This window comes from Phalacrocorax carbo, chromosome 1 (genome assembly GCF_963921805.1).
Source record: "Phalacrocorax carbo chromosome 1, bPhaCar2.1, whole genome shotgun sequence".
In the NCBI taxonomy this organism is placed as follows: Eukaryota; Metazoa; Chordata; class Aves; order Suliformes; family Phalacrocoracidae; genus Phalacrocorax; species Phalacrocorax carbo.
The window spans coordinates 67,625,689-67,645,730 of NC_087513.1; the positions used below are offsets into that span (position 1 = coordinate 67,625,689).

General features: G+C 39.5%; 1 protein-coding gene across 3 annotated transcripts in view; it reads right to left on the bottom strand.

The window, feature by feature from the left end:
• KDM5A (lysine demethylase 5A) overlaps window positions 1-20,042 on the bottom strand; it is a 49,847-nt gene that overhangs the window by 4,593 nt on the left and 25,212 nt on the right. The window contains exons 14-27 of one of the 3 annotated variants that reach the window (XM_064458124.1): window positions 19,611-19,805; window positions 19,324-19,505; window positions 18,935-19,059; window positions 18,549-18,699; window positions 16,470-16,587; window positions 12,847-13,202; window positions 12,208-12,346; window positions 11,063-11,242; window positions 9,421-9,582; window positions 7,843-8,394; window positions 6,910-7,053; window positions 3,372-3,531; window positions 2,866-3,086; window positions 286-696 (exon numbers count right to left, since the gene is read on the bottom strand). In XM_064458124.1, coding sequence (XP_064314194.1) covers window positions 286-696; window positions 2,866-3,086; window positions 3,372-3,531; window positions 6,910-7,053; window positions 7,843-8,394; window positions 9,421-9,582; window positions 11,063-11,242; window positions 12,208-12,346; window positions 12,847-13,202; window positions 16,470-16,587; window positions 18,549-18,699; window positions 18,935-19,059; window positions 19,324-19,505; window positions 19,611-19,805 — 3,096 coding nt within the window. Of the gene's footprint in view, window positions 1-285; window positions 697-2,865; window positions 3,087-3,371; window positions 3,532-3,565; window positions 4,705-6,909; window positions 7,054-7,842; window positions 8,395-9,420; window positions 9,583-11,062; window positions 11,243-12,207; window positions 12,347-12,846; window positions 13,203-16,469; window positions 16,588-18,548; window positions 18,700-18,934; window positions 19,060-19,323; window positions 19,506-19,610; window positions 19,806-20,042 lie in introns of those variants that run through there. The other 2 variants (XM_064458119.1, XM_064458128.1) reach the window with 2 other exon arrangements.

Here is a 20,042-nt window from a genome sequence, read left to right on the forward strand (position 1 = left end):
AAATCACACAGCTTAGAGAGGTTAAACTTCCCAACCAACACTGAGTACCTTTTGCCAGATTCTAACTTTTCATCATCTTCTCCTGTTTTAAAATACCTAAGAGAATAAGGAAGTTCTATAGTTTTATCTATTACATCTGTGTATCTACCCAAGTGCTACTCAATCCTCTCTCACTTCCAATCACACCACTTCTGTTGCTCATGCTGTTCAACCTAATTATTAAATTGCACTGGTCTTTTTGACTTCACATGGAATTGCCTATGACAGAACTAAGGAAAAACTCACTTTGTCCTTGCAGGGCCTCTGGCAGTTTTGTGCAGCACAGACAGCGTTCTCATCATCTGACTCTTCTGCTCCTGACCAGTCATACTTAGATGGAATATCTAGAACCTTCTTTTCTCGTTTTTTCTCTGTGCTCTCCTTTGCTAGTTCCACTTTTGTCACAACTGCTTTATCTCGCTTCTTCTTCCGTTCTTCTTCCTTAGCCAGTTTCTTTGCCAGCTTGTTTAGTTCTTTTGTCTTATCCATAGTGAGTTTTAGCTTCTTCTTCTTGGGCTTTTCCAGTTTTTTCAGCTCTTTGGATTTTTGCTTCATATCTCCGAAAAACTGCTCTGCTCTCTCCAGCTTTCGTTTCCGCTTCCTCTCAGAAGAATCTCTCCCTCTCATTTTCAGTGGTTTCTCATCCATGCTGTCATCCTTCACAAAAAGAGTGAAAAGATTTTTTTTTTCCAAATGCAAATATCCATATACTATAAACCTGTGGTTTAAGAGATGTCCTTACCTCCACCATTACTCTGACATGGTATGAAGAAACCTATTCAACAACATACCATTACAAATCCTAAACAAAAAGGGGCTCAACTTTCTTTTCACCATATTAGAAAAAAAAAAATACTAAGTGGTATCAACTGTGTCAAACTACAACGAATCAAAAACATCCAGCGGAAAAAGTAAAGGATCAGCAAGGGTAAGAAGGCAGAATAGCAGTAATTACAACTCCCTTCTCACAATGATTTTTAATAGAAGTTGAGAAGATTAATCATTTGTTAGATGCTCTTGCTTATTTTTCATCCTAGGTCAGTCTTCCTTGTAATTATTTTTGAGAGAAAGCAATTGCTATTCTGGAGATTAAGGAAGAGCAATCAGTGAACTCTCAAAATGTATCATCAACTCAAGCAAGAGAAGAAAGTAACACATCCATTATTTGAATAGCTTCCAAACTGGCACACATTGTAAATATCCTGATATCATTAACAAATCTTAAACAGTAGATTCAGATCAGAAACAAGGTTTAGAATTGGCAAACTCTGTCACTGCAGGTAGCACCCACAGTGACAAGTCCTATTTATATCTGAAAGATTCACACGTATAGCTCCTTTGTACAAACAGGACTGACTCAATTCCAGTAAATCCAGCTATATATACTTTAACCTTAATAATTATTAATAGATTAAGGGCATACTATAAGCCAGTAAAAGACTGATTACTGTACTTAATATAGCTACGCCACCCAAAAACAAATGCTCTGAAGATTATTTTATAAAAGGTTACCTATTTTGCATGCAAATAGACATAGGAATGTATTAAATTCAAAATGAGTAGTTCTGGTCAAGCAAGTATTCATCAGGGTTAACCAGAAAATGTTGTAACACACACACGCACCCTCTTACACATTATTATTATTATTATTATTATTATTATTATTATTATTCTCCCCCTCCCCCCCCCCAAAAAAGCTACATTTAACTTAATATAACTGTCTGGCATTCTATTTATAAATTGCTATTTGCTGTCTGTTCTTCAATTAGTTCCATGCCAAAAACAGTGAAGTGAAGTACTTGGGTCAAAACATGGTAAAGCAGTACTTCTTTGGAGGCAGGATCTGCTTTATACTACTGTCTTAAGTTATGGCAGCTTGGCAACACTTGACTTATCCAGTGTATACGGATGGCACTCAGAAAAATCAGACACCTGATTAATATTCTCATCTAACCTCACTGTTCACAGCATGTAACCTTCCACCTTATTACTGTATACTACCAAAAAGTCAAGAAAGAACAGTCTTCAATGTATTTCCTCAGTAGTTCAGTAACCCAAAAACCAATCATACACTCCATAACTACACATGGTCAAACTGACCTCTAACTTCAGCTGACAAATGATAAAGAATGGGTTCCAGTACAGCTCAAACACAAGAATTCACCTTCTCTTCCAGCACACATCCCTTGCCCACTGCATGAACGAGGCTGAGTGATTTGGACTAGACCTCAGATTCAGCAGTTAAACCTGCCTCGATCATTGTCAGCTGAGCAAAGTGATCAGCACATCTTCACAGTATATTAATAAAAAAGTTGCTATGCCTATGTTATTCTGGGGAAGAATAGGAATCTTGTTAGGTGCGTTACCAAACCATGTTTTATTAAAAAAGTGTTCTTTCCCCAGTAATAACAAAAGTTCAGCAACATACAAGTATCATGTTAGACAAGTATTACGTTCTACAAAGTGTAGGGTTTCCATCTTCCTAAACGTTTCTTGTAGCTCTTTTGCAGATCAGTTCTGATTCCAAGCATAACCAGGAACAGCATTTCCTTCCCTAACCTCATGTTTTCTAAATTAAGGTTTGCATATGGAACTGCCTGAGAAAACTGTTCTAAATATGGTTAATTGTGGATGACAGTGCTATAGCATGAGTGATCAAGAACTGACTTTTTGGACCTCTTGTTCTGCTCTTTTCTAGAATCTACTACTCCCCGGCTGAAATCCAAACACATCAAGTAACTAAGCACTCAACTACCCAAGGTTATATTTAGAAAAATTATGTGGTGGGTTTTTTCCCATACCAGAATATTTCTTCAAGTTCCATACCTCCATGACATGAAGGAACCTGTCCTCAGAGGGTGGATGAGTAGCTTGTAAAATCCGCCAGATGTGCTGAGTCTCATCCAGTGACACCTCTAATAGATCTCCTATCATCATTAGATCTTCTAGCTGAGCTTTTGCTCCAGGTGACAGCTCCAATACAGGGGGCTCCAAACTGCGAGGTACCAGTGGACTCTTGCGAGGCTGCTTCCTTGGAGTGCTAGAACCTTTCAGACAGGAGGCAAGTCATAGAAGAATAGAAGAGATCAAAACCAAAAGAAATGACATACTTTTTCCAACAACAATCTAAGGAGGGAGACAATCCCAAGCAAAAAACATTGACACAGGTATATATATCAGACATCAGGAAACCAACTGCAATATAACTCTGCTGTACCTTCTTACAGACAACATACCCTCTACAAGCAGCACAGAGCAGTTCCCCTCCTTACTGACTGCTCATCCCAGCTATCTCTTCAATTTTATCTCAATGGATACACAAAAGCAAATACCTTGAGAGCAGCTTTTAGAAGCAGATGAATATGCATGTTCAGCACAGAATGAGGGAGCAGTCCACATGTGTGTCACCACTTCCTCTGATTTAATGGGGATTTCCTCATCACAAAACAAATTGGGCTCCAAGCTGCTAGAAGATTTTACACTGGCATTGTCCTGAAAAAGACCCACAGAAAATATGCAACATCTGGATTCAGAAGATACCTACTTCTAAGTAAATTCTACTAAGACTGACCAGTCTGCTGTTCCTAAAACCCTAATTTGAAGCACCCCACCAGAGACACCAAGACCATGTGCAAAAGGTACAAGTTACAGCCCTACTTAAATAGTGGATGAACACAGCAACAGATTTATAGTTAGTGCAAGAGAAACACTTGACAAGTTTCCTCACACAGCAGTCCCTCAAGTATGGTCTTCTGAAGTCAACATAATGAAGAGGTTTACTCTTTGCCTACAGAGTTTCTTTTGCTTGAAAATTTTAACTGCAAGACTGTAAAGACTGGTATCTTTAGTAAAGCAGGAGTATGCTGAGTAAGTAATGGTTACTACAGAAATAAACAATTAAAGATCTTACAGGTGAGGAAAAAACAGGGTGCTCTAGCACAGCGACAAATTAACACAATGGCAAACAAAGACAGTGCCTTGGGATTGTGACTTTTATGGCAGTCAAACCATTTTAAGATAGGAGCAAACACTGAAAGGGAGAGGGCTGTAATACTTGAGGCTGTTGTGAATATTTCCATGAACAGAATAATGATGGCATTGGCTTGTGCTTAGCTCAAAATGCATTGTGTAGGATGGATAACTGACTTTTTAGACACATCACACACTGAAATGGGATGCATGCCTTCAGGTGCAGGTAGATCCATTAACACAATAGAGATCAGGAGTCTCTTGGCAGTGGGAGAAGCTTTGTTTGACTAAGCATTACATTAGGCAGAGAATCCAGATAAGGCACAAGCCCATCTGCGTAGATTCCCTGATGCCCTCTAGTACTAACTTCTCCCTCTTCTTACTTACCCCTGTGCAGGTGAAATTAGTAAGGATAATCTCCTCAAACAGCTGTCTATCTCCACAGCACTTTCCAGAGATTAGCTACCCCATCACATTTGTGATTAAACTGGCCAACACACTGGCCAACCTATGTTAACATAGGTTAAACATACTTGGCATGCTGTGTAAGACTGAAATCTTTCAGAAAACAATAAAAAGCAAGAAACTGGCTTAAAGGAAGAGAAAGGCTGTAGAGCAGTTATTGACAATATTTACCTGAAGATTAGCTGTGTGGGTCCCAAAATGGCCAACTCAGGAAATTGTACCACCCAGACACTGTCATTTTATGACATAAAAAGGGAGTTTAAGAATTGTAATCTCTCTTTGGCTTTCAGTTACATGTTTAAAAGGAAGTGTAGTGCACACTAATGATTTCAGTACAGAACTAGAGGTGGAAAATTCAGGTTTAAATTGCCCAGATGAAAAGGTAGAATAAATACATTCAGAAAGAGGAACATATTTCTCCCTATATAGTAATGGTTGTATCTTGTACAACATCTTGTTCTGGATATCATATTATGCTACATTAAAAAATGTTCAGGGCCAACAGGGAAACTAATAAAAAGGTATCGCCATTTGGTGGCCATAGGCAACACAGGTGCAAAGGCACAAGGAAAAAAATACAAGAGACAAAAATGAAAACAATTAAAGGTGAAGAAAATTTAAAGTTTGACCAGTGAATCTGTCTGCTTGGAACAAATCTTAAAACAAGTCAAGCTATTGCACTCAATCAAATATTTGCTGGCAAGAATCATGTTTTAATTAGGAGCACAATATAATCAAACAGGCCTTTTCACATCTGTTTTTGTAATCACTGTTCTACTTGAGATGTCTGAGACCGTGGTTTTTGGAATATACTCTAAAGACCCTTAGGGATCCAAGGATTACTTCTACAAGGTCCACAAGAAATTAAGAGCAAATTCATATATGATGCATCATGATCTATATACTTTTTTTTTAAACACATGACTCCACTGGAAAAAGTTTATAGATCATAAACTGAAAAAACACAACCCTTGAAAGCCAACAGTATAAAAATAATTAAACTACGAACAGCTTTGCTATTTCTTTTGATCTTTGCTGCTCCTAGTTTACACCTGAAGAATTAGGTTGCCTGAAAATTTGTCTTCTATTCCAATTGTTAGTTGACCTAACAAAAGACATTTCTGGTCCCTTTGCTTCAACGGATTTTTACTTTTAGGTTTTTACAATTACATGTAGTGACGGATCAAAATTAAAAGGGCTAAGCAACAGATTTTGAAATCATGACAACAGAATCATTAAATAAATGAAATTATAATCCTGCGAAACCCTCAGATCCTGACGAGCATATGGCATCTCTCTTGACATATGCTTTATCACATCCTCAGAAAATGCCACAGCTTTCAGAAATGCCTTATTATGACTCCTGATGCAAAGAACAGTGTGGAAATTTTTTTAATATAAAACTAATTTAATTAAAAGCTTTAACACGCAATTGCAATGTACTCGTTAGCATTTCACATGGGACTAAGACAAATATGTGTTATTTGCATAAAGCTACTTAGAAAAAATACTAGAAATAGGAGATTGAGGCAAATCATACCTGGAAAATTTGCTGTCCATTTATAAACCAGAAGATCTGCCTTAGAAGAATTTACATGCCCACACTGTCTTAAGTTAGCATCTTTTAAGGTAGACATGACACTATCACTAAAAAGAAAACACTGCACAAGAAGAAACAGCGGCATTGCTTTTGTCTCTACATATATCAAAAGGACGTTTCAGAAGTTCTAAAGTGAAATACATCACACTGAAAACACTTGGCTATCTCTACAATTGCCTTTTCTGAAGACAGCTCTTCTCTAGTTAAAATATTTAAAAAATTTAACTGCAGTTAAAATTTCTGAACTGAATCCAGACGCTAATTTTGCAACACAATCCAGACATCTAGTCCTGAATATTTCCACACATCCAAAAATTGAACACCCGCACTTCCTTTATATGAGGGCTGAATAAGGAGGAAAGTATGAAAATGTGAACGAAGCTCTGGCATCACGAAACTTCTTATAGGGCATGCAGTTTTCAAAGACTAATTTTCTGCTGTATCAAAAACTGTTGAAGAGCTCTCCAAATAGACACTTACTCATATTTATGATTCATGATATCTCTGATGGGGCATTAAGACAATGTTCATCCTCTATGGTGTTATAAATACAAATCCCTTGAGAAGTGTATCTTTTTCCTTAACACTAAAAAGCACCTTCTGAAACTCAAATAGGACATTTGGAAATTTTGAATAAAAACATTACAAAACGTCCCAATAGTCTAGAACTGAGATGTTCAGATAAAAATTGAGAAGTACCTCTTCTGCAACAGGAGCCAGGGCAGAATATACATAGATAGCTTAAGACACAAAAAATACTCTGAAATAAATGGAATTCACGAAAAACAGGTGTTCTGGATTCATTCCACACAGACAAGCCACACTGGATTACTTACCTTTATGTCATAGCCATACGTCTCCCTGATGTCTTCATCAGAGTCTGTCTCTTCATCATCGTAATCCAAAGTCTGCCGTGGGGATGAGGACACACTCCCTATCACTCTGTTAAAGGCCGATTGCTGGAAACTAGTCAAGTGTCCCTAAAAGGAAAATGGAATATGGGAATGAAACAATAAAATTTCCAGAAAAATCTATTTAAAAAGCTAAAGAGTTACTGACAAAGACGACAGTGGTTCTTTTGGCCTGACAATAACTGCCTGAACAGTCACAGAAAAGCCTAGTTAGAGCAAGATGGGAAGAAAGATAGGGAAATATCCAAAGAAAAGGTACTATTAGATTTTATTTCCATGTTTTTGAATAATAGTGACTAGAAAAATCTAGATACTGCTGTTCAGTGCTACCAAATTATAGCCTGTGGTTGTATAAACCTCTTTACCACAGCATCATCTGATCTCAATCTCAAGATGAAGGGGTCAGCTGTAAAAGTACCACTGTTTGCCTACAGTCCTCGCTGAAACTTACTAACAAAACACCAAATGCCTAAAGAACAACCACCCATGCGAAATTATAAATATTGAGATCTTTGATTCTGTCAAGAGGGAAATGGAATTTAGACAAAGTAACCACTGCTTTACACATCTTCAGAACCTTAGCCAGCTATTACATCTGAACTGACATTTCTTACAAGCACCTTCAGCAGTTGCTGTTGAGAATGAGTGCAAAGGAACAGACCAGTTCTGGAGCAGCACATAACTGACTGAGGCCAGCCATAGCCTGAGCAGCACTGAACTGATGTCATTTTGTTATGTCAAACTCTCAGCTTTTAACTGCCGTCCCCTCTCCCCCCAAGCTTCTCCAAGAAAGGTAAGGCATTTAGACACACTGAAGAAGGACAAGCACGGTAAAGTGCAAGATATTCACATCCCTACCTGCAGGTCTGGGTTAGCTGCTGCTTTCTGTAGCTCTGCACTGATTATCTTCTCTGTTTTCTCCCGTGCTGCCTGCTCCACCATTCGCTGGCTGAGCACAGAAAGCTTAGCCAAAGCAGAGGACAACTCGTCAGTGGCCAAAGCCTGCCGCGCTCGGTCCTGCCAACTCATGGCACGTTCTGTCAAGCACTGCAATGCCTCCCCTTCCGGCAGCCGTACAGGCAGCTTCTGCAGGGACACCAGCAGAGACAGTATCGTCTCAAGCCGTGGCCTTCGAGAACGCATGCAAAGTGGACACAGAAACTTCACTTCTTTGGCCTGCCAACTAGAGCCCTTCTTCTGAGAACTTGTTTTGGGAAGGGGCACACAGCCACTATGAAACCAGTCTTTGCACAGCTCACACTGTAGCATGAATCCACTAGCTGTTTTGCGGCAGATGCAGAATTTGACTTCTTCGATTCGATCCACCATCGTCATCTTGGCCAGGTTGGCTGCCCTGAGAGCATGCATGGCTTCAATCTCCTTCTGTTCCCGCTCCTTGAATATAGCCACCTACCCAAAGAAAAACAACAGTTCATGACCTTCACGGCTAAGAGAGGTTACATTTTATTAGCAGTGTAGGAAAAGAAAAAAACGCCAACATATCAAGAGATCTTTCTAGTTAAACTAGCCCAAACTTTAGGAATTGTGTGATCTAATTAAAACGTTAGCTAAAATACCTCCTCCTCAATTACTCAGTACTCCCCTGAGTCCTTCTGACAAGAGATTCTACATCAACTTTAGATAACCTTCTCTATATCTACAAAGTTTCTGGAGTTCGTAATTAAATCTGTCATTAGACCACCAGAAGAACAGGTTTTGACTCCAGGAAAGCAGTCAGAATTAGTTCCACCCATCTGTCTACCGAGACAATTGAGCTGAGCATTGTTTCAATGTTGACTCAGCACCAGGAGCATCTAAGTGACCACGTATCTTCCTGAAGCAACTTGCATTTCCTCAGTGTCTCCATTCAAGTAACTATAACAAAGCATACTAAGGTAAAATAGACTGTGTATAAGCCACATTAATGAGCCTGCATATATTTTCTTTATTCCCAGAGAAAGGGCAGCCAGATGACAGCAAATTCTTCTGACAAGCTGCATCAATATCCTCCCAACAAGAAGGAATCAAATATAACATTCCCCCCAGCCCAGTTTCTATGACCAAGCACTTACAGGCTGCCCTCAGAATCAACCTAACCAAATATGTCTTGGTACTGTTTCAGGTAAAGCTCCACCACATTCTACATTATTTTAATGATATTTCAACAAATGTTAATAATATTAAATGAGCAGCCACAGGTATTAACCCAGGAGTATTTAAGCCTTACGCATTAATTACCAGCACTTACACTCTGAACTGTGCTTCCCTCTACTTTCACTTCAATTGAACCTGAACTGTATTCCTGTGTCAAACATCATATTATGAGATATTTGTTTCAGTGAGATTCATTTATCAGTTCTTCCATACAACTTCTACACAGATTAGACACAAATTAAACCCACGTAACAGGAGACACTAGCTTTCATTGCTCCTTACCACAGCTGCAGTGTCCCTGGCTTCCTCCAGCCCATCCTCCAGTTCACTTAGGGATTCCAAGTCAAGATCTTTCTCCTTTTCCTTCTCCATCAACTCCTTTGCCCTCTTCCGCCTGTTTTTACTGCTCCCGTAAACACCAATATCAGTCCGAGGGCTCAGAACCTGTAACCACCAAGGAAACTTGCACTGTCAGAGCCAAGGATGCCAAGAACAGAAAAAAGTTCTTATGAATAACGTTATAATTTCAGACACATATGAGAACATCTAATACAGGAAATAGAGAGTCACCAGAGCACAAAAAATATTCAGCAATCTAACACCTTTGATATCTGTCAATTAATGCTAGGAAGACGAGAAATAAACAGAAAAGGATACAAGTGTTTCATACATGTGGAATTTGAATGTAATCAGCACCACAGTGATGTAGCAGGTCAACTTGAAAGCCACTGTGTTTGCATGATTAGTTTACAAAGTCTATTCAGATTAAGCTATCAAACATAGAGCTAACTGAAATACTGTACACTGATATCAGTAGTTTAACATTCGCTTCAAGCACTTTCATCAGTTGCAAGTCTTAAAGATCTGCCATGATTTCATATTTACATCAGCAATTTGGGGGCTGAAACAAAACTAAAAAATGTGTTATAAGCCTTTTAATATCAAACATGAGAGGCTGCAAAGCACTTTTAAGGACAAGAATTACAGTTTAAGTACTCTTGATTAGTTGAAAGGCATAGTTAAATATAAAATCTAGCAAAGTAAAGTCAATATAAGAAAGTTCAAATTGATAAATTTAGGAAAACAGTCACATGCAAAACCAGAACATATTAAATAACTAGTTAGGCAGAAGAATACAGAGAAAAAAATTTGGACCTAGAGTGCATCATAAACTGAACAGAAATCAGTGTGATGTTGTTGCCATAGGGGCAGATCCCATTGGGGAACATTAAACAGCAGTATGCACTTTGATGTAATTATTGGACTTCACGTTGCACTACGGAAGCCATAGTGAGAGGATCCTGTCTGGTTTTGGACATCACACTAAAAGTGAAAAGAAACAGCAACAAGATAAAAGTACAAAAAACAGAGCCTACAAGAAAGCATTGAAAGAACTGGAATTGTTTCCCCTAGAAAAGGGAAACCTGTCAAGTAGATATGATAATCTTCAAACACATGAATGATTTTTATTAAAACAAAGACAGTGACTACATTCATTGAAGTGAAATAAACAGTAGCTGACAATTTTTCTTACAGTTAAACAGGTTATAAAATAGCTAATCTATTTTCTTAGAATTTTAGCAGTGGAACAAGTTACATTCATCACTTAAAGACACCTTCTATGTCCATTTCAGGCCTACATTTCTAGTTACACAAAGAGAAATCCTTTTCTTTCCCTCCCCAAAAGAGAGTTTTCATCTGTTTCTTCAAAAGAAACAGTTTAGGTAGTCTATACATAAAACAAGACTAGCCCAACATAGACTTCTTGCTGTTTTCATTCTTCTCACCTGTGAACAGCTGAAGTATTCTATTCTATTCTATTCTCAAAAGGAGCTGTAATGTACTATAATTGAACCAGCTGTTCCCTCCAGACCACAGAGGGCTGTCAAGATCAGTTTCTGAAGGCTGACACAGAAGTGCTCACCTGTAACAGACTGTAGCTTGAGTTCTTCTTCAGGAAGGTCCTTCCTGTGCGCTCTCTCCAGGCACGTGCTGCCGCTACCTGTGACTCCAGCTGTGGCAGGGCATCAAGACGCACTGGTATTGGGCGGCCTTTGGCAGACAAGCTCTCCAGTTGCTCCAGGTAGGCATAGTTGCTCCCATTCTGGGGTAAAAGAAATTTTTCTACACCAACAATTCCACCGTTAAATCAGTGGCCAGCTTACTTTCAAGCCACATGCTATTTTGTCACTGACTAAAAGAGAGTTCCATAGGAAAGGAAAGGAGGGCAGGGTTTCAGTCTTACTGGTGTTTTTAAAACTATCTCACAGTTTTTATTTTAACAGCCATTCTGACATGGCCAGCTGGCTTATGGAGTAAGATAACATTTCATTTCTAGATGGTTGCCCTAAATGCTGCCCGCTTAACAGCAGGCTACAGTATCTGAGAGTTGTACGCGAGCTGATGTGAAACTAATTGGGATTCTCACTTCAGCTCCCAACAAATATCTGATACAGGAACAGCAGTTGCAGTCCAGAGATCAACACCTAAAGATATAACAGAAGCCATGTCCGTTTTGGATCAAGCTATGTGGGTAGAGCAATAGAAACGGGAGGACTACTGATCTAACACTATCATAACTTCATTTATTTCAGATAGAAAATTTCAGCCATCAGCGCCATTACATCTTACACCACTGGGGGTGGGGGGAGAACGGGGGAGGGGGACGACCAAAAACACACCACCACAAAAACCCCATTGCCATAATCAGCTCCAAAACTAAAACCTGCGAGCGGAACATCTTCCGCTGCAGATAAGTATTTTCAGTGACAGTGTGCAGAACAGTTTCAATACTAAGGCCCCTTGAGAGTTACATTTGTATCATAATGGTTTTGCCAGCTTTTATATCCCCCATGAAATGTGTAAAAGGAAGGGAAACAGAAATTGGATAACCAATGGAAAAGGAACAACACAAAAAAATTCAAGCACACGAGCTATAGTAAGCAGGATTAAGCGCTATAGTAAGGTTTCGCTTCAGGTCACCTTTGTGGGTAGAAGGGCTAGTAGTAAAGAACGTGTCTAACTAAAAGGATGCAAGCGTAAGATTCTAGTTCATGCTGTAAGCCCTACCTGAATGGCCTCCACTTTGGCTGTCCAGTCTCTAGCCCGCTGCAGAGCTTCTTTCAGTGCCAACACATTGGGCAGGTAAGCAGGGATGTTCTTTGCTTCATTCACGATGCCCTCCAGAGCCATCATACTTTGTCGTGGTCTAGAGTAAGAAAAACTCAATTCCAGCCTTCTCTCAAAATGCCAGTCTACTAGAGACATAAATTTGGCAGGCTGGTGATGCAACTTCATCACTCACTGCAGCATCGGATATCACAGCTCTATTGTTGGAGGGTGCTACTGGCTACCACGTAACAGGAGAGGTAAGAAAGCTGATGGACTTTGCACAATCAAGTTCAAAAGGGCACAGCATCAGAACTCCTTAACATCGAGGAAGCTGTCTTGTGGAGCAGTGTTTTTTGTTGAGGGGGATGAATAGCAAAGGCAGTGGCAATTCACAGCCTCCTGCCACTGTGCAACATGACAGGGAATCAACTCTTCTGCAACTCATCAACAACCTCAAATCCAACTCCTGAGCAAACTGCTGGGAAGTAAAAAAAAGCACTACAGCTTCAAAGCCCCCTACTTTTCACCACGCTCCTCAGAGGCTGAGAATCCCTGAAGTGTGTGACCTATAAGAACAGTTTGCAAAGGAACACTCACCTGGCCTGCAGGCAGACCTTGGCCTTCTCCTCCCACCTCTCCGAGACCGTAAGTAGCTCCTGCAGCTCAGCCATGGCCTTCTCTACAGCATGGTGTGGTGCCAAGCCCACACCTGAGTCAATCAGCTTCTTCATCACATCTAGGGTGACCCTTTGGGGATCCAAGAGGGTGGACCTCACCTCATCCAGCCACCGTGCCTGCTGCAGTTCTTGCTTCAGCCTTGGCAGTTCAGGAAGTTCTACATAAAGGCCAGAGCCCATGTCTATCAACTCCTGGAGCTTGGAAGAATCTGGGACCTCATCCATCATAGCTTCTTGAGCACGCTCATGAAATTCTTCCACATCATCAAGCAGATTCTGAAGTAACATACAGTACAAATCAATTAGGAAAAAAATGCCCATACAATTAAAAGGCAAAGTTGACTAAGGGATCAGTCAGCTGCAAGTTTGTATGTGATCACAACATAATCAGTCAGAGCTCCTACACACACACTGCCAGCTAGATCATCACACGCCATCAAGTCTGACACATACTTAGTAACAGACCGTCTAAACTCATTTGGCCCAATGTTTCATACACTATGCATATTAGGTGGATGAAACTCTGCACCTAAAATAGTAAAACTCCAACTAACTGCAGCTGCCAACAAAACAGAATATTAAGCACTGCCCGGTCAACATTAATTTTAAAATAGTGGGGTGAAAGGGGACTTCTGCAAAATCATCCTTTCAATATAGTGTCAGGGGCATTACAGTAATGATGGTAATACACAACAGAACACAACATGCTGAGGAAAAATAACAAGCCAGAGCTGTGCAACAACAGGAATACCAAAAGATCATTAAAATAACAATGGTCAGGTTTTAAATTACTATTTCCTAAACCAGGCCCACTACTTAAACACACCTGGATTTTATCTCAAAAAGGAAAGAAATTAAAATACCCTCTAATGAAAGGAAACAATTTCACAGAAATCCAACTGCACTGCTGCAGTTGTCCTCATCCTCATATTTTGGCACTGCAATGAAAAAATCAAAGAAAGCAAACAGACAGGAAAGAATCTCTGCAGGAGATACATTCAAGGACATTCAACCAGTACACTCAATTGATTCACTCCCATGTCTCTTACAGAAAGACGTATTTCTGATAGCAACTCGAAGGCACAAGGAGGAGCAAAACCTGCATTCCCTAACCCTTAGCTTACTGCACTTTTTGTCTGATGCTGCTTTTCATGACTGTCTGGGAACTAGAAGGCATTTACAAAAAAGAACAAAATCCACATTATAAGGATTTTCGTTTAGGGAACTTATGCTGAATACTTTATAGTGACACCAGTAAAGTATTACAGTTTAATAATTATAATGCCTTTTGTGTTAGAAAATACTCATCATCCCACATGACAATTATTTTGCGATTCATTACAGTGGATAATTGCATTCAAATGCCATGCTGAAAGTTAGTGAGTACTTAGGCATAAACAATCATTATCTGACTTCATTCAGAAACTAAGAGACTATGGTTCTTAACCAGTAAAATTACAGTATTTTATTGGTTAGTGATTATGTTGAAGCTACAAGAATATACACATGCACAGAATACTTTGAACAGAACCAGTTTCTTAAGTCTGGGAGGGATAAGACAGTCTAGCTGGGTGAAAAGATATAGACAAAAACCACAAATTAAAACAGTTAAGAGTTTATTGTATACCCTCAGCTTTGGCAACTACAAATTATGTCTTAGAAGCAGATTTTAAATACACTAGAAAAAGAATTCCTTTGAGAACAACCTTATAGGTCTATTAATAGATGATGATAAAATTTCATTAATAAATATTAGTAAATATTTCTGGTTTGTATTTGGAAAGAAGTGTAGTAAAATCCTCCTCCAAGGATGATAATATACTTTCCACTCTTATTAGCTGCTGAGAAACACATTAGAGAACATCTCTGAAGGATGTTCTTTAGTTTTTTATGTATGTTCTATGTCTAAATGTTCTTTAGAACGTTTAGGAATATTCTTTCCAGGCCTGGAAAATCTGTATCCTGGAGTTCTATAGTTTTCTGAAGGTATCTGTTTTCAGCAACAACATGCCAATATCAAAGACAAGAAGAAAGTCCAATATAAAGTCTCTCCATGATACCAACAATGAACTACCATGGAAAAGTTAATACAGAATTTGTGAGCAAAGGAGGACATAGCGAACACTAGGAAACAGCTATGGAAAAGAGGCCTTCTCAAACAAGACTAACTATTATGTGCTTGGTTATTAGGGGTAGCTGCACATATGGTAACGTTTAGAATTTTAGGACACCAATCTAGTACTATAGAACATTCTTAAAATTGTATCAACAGAGAATATGTGGGTTAATAAGTGGTTAACATACATATGGAGAACCATTTCTCAAGGTGAAAATTATTTATTAAGGATGTTTCTTGAAGGAGTTTTCCAGAAGTTGGTTAGTAGGCGAAACGCTATTTAACATTTCATCATCAGTGACACAGAAACAAATTAAGATTACTGCTGAAAACACTTGCTATGATACAGACTGCCAGAGTGATAAATGCTAATAGCAGCCAGTATGATCTGGATTACTTATTAGGCTAGACTCATTCAAAGAAAGGTGCAAAGATATATATGAAGGACAAGAAATGCAAGCTGTGCATACAGATTAAGGGGGCTGTAACCTGGAAAGCAAGGCTGAAAAGTATTCACTAAGCAATTGTCAGTGTGGTACTGCTTTCCCTCTCCCCTGAAGCAGCACATCAATATAACCTTCAGAAGTTTCTAACAAAACATATACAGGGTAGGACTTCACTGGAAATTCCACCACTACAGACAGCATTAAAGATGCTGGAATAAGAATAACTGGTTCAGAGCAATAAAACTGGGTCACCTGGACAGCGACAGGTGGGGAGGATCTTTTATCTTGATTTACTTACAGTGAGACTACCACATCTGATCACACCCTCTGCAACAAGCACCTTAAGAAGTGTGTGCATAGTCAAATAAAGTGCTCTGTTCAGCTGCCTGACCACCATATGCAACACCCCACACTGTCTGAGATTGCCAAGAGTGCCAAGGTATTCTTCCAGAATGGCAATGGAGGCCAGGTGGAATACTTCAGAGCATCTCACAGGTAGCTTGGGCTATCAAACTGAGCCATACATATTCAGCTGCTATGACTACACTAGTGTAAAAGTGCATATGTCATCATTGCCCACTTAGAGACATGCTTGCAAATGAGCAAATACATGTTACCATTCCATCATAGACAGACAGCAACATGTCATCAGCAAAACTCCAATGACAACAGCAAGATTATCCAGTAAAGCAGGGAGACACTGAGCTAGATGTATCCAGAGTATTATACTTCATTTCCTGAGGCCACAGATGTTACTGCAAAGCATTTACTTGCTTTATATTAGAAGCTAGAAATTAAATATCCCATTCAATCCATCTCTGCCAGTGCAGGACTAATTCTTTAAAAAAAAAAAAAGCCTTTCATCCTTTACATCGGGTAATATATGTTTAAAAAAACCAAACAAACCTACACACAAACAAAACAGAACAAAGCAAAAAGCATGACACTTACGGTATACCTGAGGGCCAGATACAAACTTACCTTTACTTGTCGGGCTTGGCTGATAACACAGGGCAGGCTAAACAACTGCTGTACAAATGCTTTAAGCTCCTCCATGGTTAGCTTGGTCCGTGTCCTGCCACTATCTTGGCTCTGTCTGCTGTATGAATGGACATAATTAAACAACATTACGTGAGAGAGAAAACGATCCCTAGATTTACTCCCAGCGACAGGCAGTTAAAGATTACTGAGGAGTTACAAAAAAATTCCATCACTTGAGAACTCAAGAAACCCAAACTCCACAGAACTCCAAAATCTTGAAAACTAAATTTAATATAATTCCTCGAAGTATCTTCAAGACAATTTACCCTGCTCTTCAGAGGCAGGAATGTCTATATGGCTTTCACATTGGATTTGTTGGAAATAGGTCAAAGAACATAGCCCCAAAAGCTCGCTTTAGGCAGCTCAAGAAGTTGACTGCCATGACAGGCACTGCCAAGAAGTTTCATGTAACAGCAACAAGCTCCTGAAAAGAAGTCTTATTTTCTAGAGCCCTCTTTCTTGTAGCCAGAGAACTGCTGAAACTGGCCTTGCAACAGGAAAAGACAGCCTCTGAGCAGGACATGTTCTGCAATGACATTTCCATTAAATATCACTCACAGCAAGTACCACAAGCCCACTGAATGCATTAAGAGACTTAAAAGTGACACTGCACAAATTAAACACTTGGTATACATATCCCTGACAGGCACAACAATTTCACAAGCAGGACAGATTTTAAACACTGAAGAGTAGCTCCCTGCTAATGAATCTGTATTTTATTACTATAGAAACATTAAAGAAAAACAAAATTCAACCTTTTAACCTATGGACTTAAATTTTATAAAAGTAAAATTTAGATGAATAATCAAATGTAATTATACACTATGGAAAACTGATGGAGAAAAAAGAACACTGCAGGGTTTGACTAACTACAAGACAACAGTGAGAAGGAGCGGTGGCTGCAGCACTCCTGTGTGAGAGCGGGCAGGGTGCAGCACTCCAAGCGACACCACCATGGGCAGGCACACTCTCCAAAACATTTCTGTCCCTAGTCCAACCAGGGACTGCCACAGCATGAGATGCTGCACAAAAAGATACAACTTTCCCAGCCTATGGAAACACAACTTCCAGCAGAGCTGAGACACACAGGACTGGAATATTGGACACACCTTCACAGCTATGCATCACCTATTTTTCAGGTTTTTTATAAAACAGATGCATAAGAAATATTGTCTTTTGCTACATTTGACCATGAGTTTACTGCTGCTTTAATCCCTGCCAAATTGTTCTGTTTGAGTACTCATTTTTAATTTTTTTTAAATAACCTTATCCTTCATGTAAATGCGATCCTTCTCAACGTATTAAATACGAACATAAATGTTAAAGAAGCTGAACGTGACCTCTATATTTAAATTTCCTGACACTGTTCATCAAAGAGGTTTCAAAATCTTTCTCAAACCTCAATTTTGTAACATACTGCTGCTTAGCATACGATAGCCCTCAGACGTATATACAAGTCCTTTTTTTTTTTTGCCCCATGGAATTCCTTTCAGCTTGAGATCAGAAACACCATGGAATGTTGTCAGATCTTTCTACACCTTATGTTTCTTGTGATAGTGCTGGATATCCACCAAATAATTAACTGAAGGCAGGTCTGTTGAGAGAAGGCTGACACACTCCAACAGTGGGAGGAAGAGGAAGCAGCAAAGGACCAAGAACATCTCGGAGCTCCCAAAATAACTAACTTTGCTAAAAACAGGGCAATGCAACCCCTGCAGCACTGCTTCCCTCACCCAGACCTAATCAGCAATCCAACATACAACTTCTCCAAAGGATTTCAAATTTTGATATGTAAGTCAGCTGAAAACAGTATGTTTAACACATTCCAACCAAGTCTGCTTTTTTGGCCCTGTGTGTCACTGTGTCTGCCTCTCCTACCTCTCAAAGAGTCACAGCACTAAGGGCAGGAAACAGTGGAAGAAGTTAGTAGGCAGCGAGACCTCAGTGTTCTTACATTTCCAGGTCCAATCAAGTAACAAAACTGACAGATGGAAACTGTTGAAAAAATGCCTCTCCTACCTGTGTTTTTGCTTTTTGCTCAGAAGCAGCTGTGCTACTGAAGCACAGGTCTCTGCTTCTTTCACAGCATCTCTGAGCCTGCGGAAAAGATCATTCTCTGGATATTTCCTGTCTTCAGCATCCTCCAACATTACTCTCAGCTCAATCACATCTGTAGTAACAGTACATAAATAATTTGTATGTAAAAAACCATTTTTAGACTGTTTCAAAGGCCTTCAATCAAGGTTCCAACAGGCTAGTTCAATGTGAAATGCACAATGATGAGTTGCATTACATAGCTCACTTTTTTTCCACTAAACAATACACAGTGTTTCTCTCTTTAAATGAGAGCACAGAACAAATACAGGAGTTTCAGGACATCCTACTATGAATGATAGAAGCCTGACCTTTCTTGTGGTTGAGGTTGGCAGATAGAGCCTCTGTAACTCTACTGACCCAAGTGTCATAAGACTGTGCTCTAACTTTCACTCCATATAACAAAGAAGGAAGGTCTTCTAGCGGATATCGGTACCTGGAGATATGGAAGGAAAACACAGAAAGAGTATTAATGCCCATACAAAAGCCAGGACATTGCTTATATTGAGTTTTTCCAGCTACAAGACCAGAAAGGCAGAACATGTATAACAGCTGCTGCCTTGGAACCAAGAAACAAGCCAAAAGGATAAAAGCACTCCTTAAAGGAAGAGAGAAGTGTGGCCAGATGTTGTACATGGTCACTGGTCTCTTCAAGCTATTGGATATGAAAGAAAAGTGGGGGAAAAAAATTCCCGTGTACCTTAGACACTTCTTCTGCATGGGACATGGACATAAATCAGACGGATGGTATAAGCATACCAGACGCTCAGGATTACAGGAACATGTAAGAGCTGACAAGAAGCACGTGGTTCTGCAAGCTGTGCACTGACGCTCATCATCTGGAACCAGTTCAAACACCTCTTCTTCAGACATCAACACTCCCTAATAAAATAAAAAAAAAAATCATAGACACTCTTATCCAGGCCGGGGGAGGGGGAAGCAAAAGTTCTTTTGCAAGCAAAATAAGAGAGTTGTCTTATTACTCACCATCTGTACAACAGACTCCCTTAACCGTGTCTCTTCCTCTATCATTAGAGTCATCTCCTTGCAGACCATGGCTGCCAACCCAACATCCAAGCACTCTGGATCTGCAGCCATCTTGAAGATCAACTCTTCATGGGAGAAAACACAATGACGTCCTAGCCTTCGGTAATGACTCACACACTGACGTCCAATGGGAAGCTACAAAAAACCCGACATCTATCATTCTGGGAAAAGACATTTCAAGGTGATCTCTTAGCTCCCAATTTATTTCCTTTGACAAAACCTGGGAAAAGACTGAGACCAAGAGTTGTATTTTACAGGACAAAAACCACTTATAACAACCTTATATCATGTCACAGATGAGGACGAAGAGAGTTATCTGCCATAACCTTAATGTGCCTAACTTACAGACAAAATTTTAAGAGTTCTTTTTAC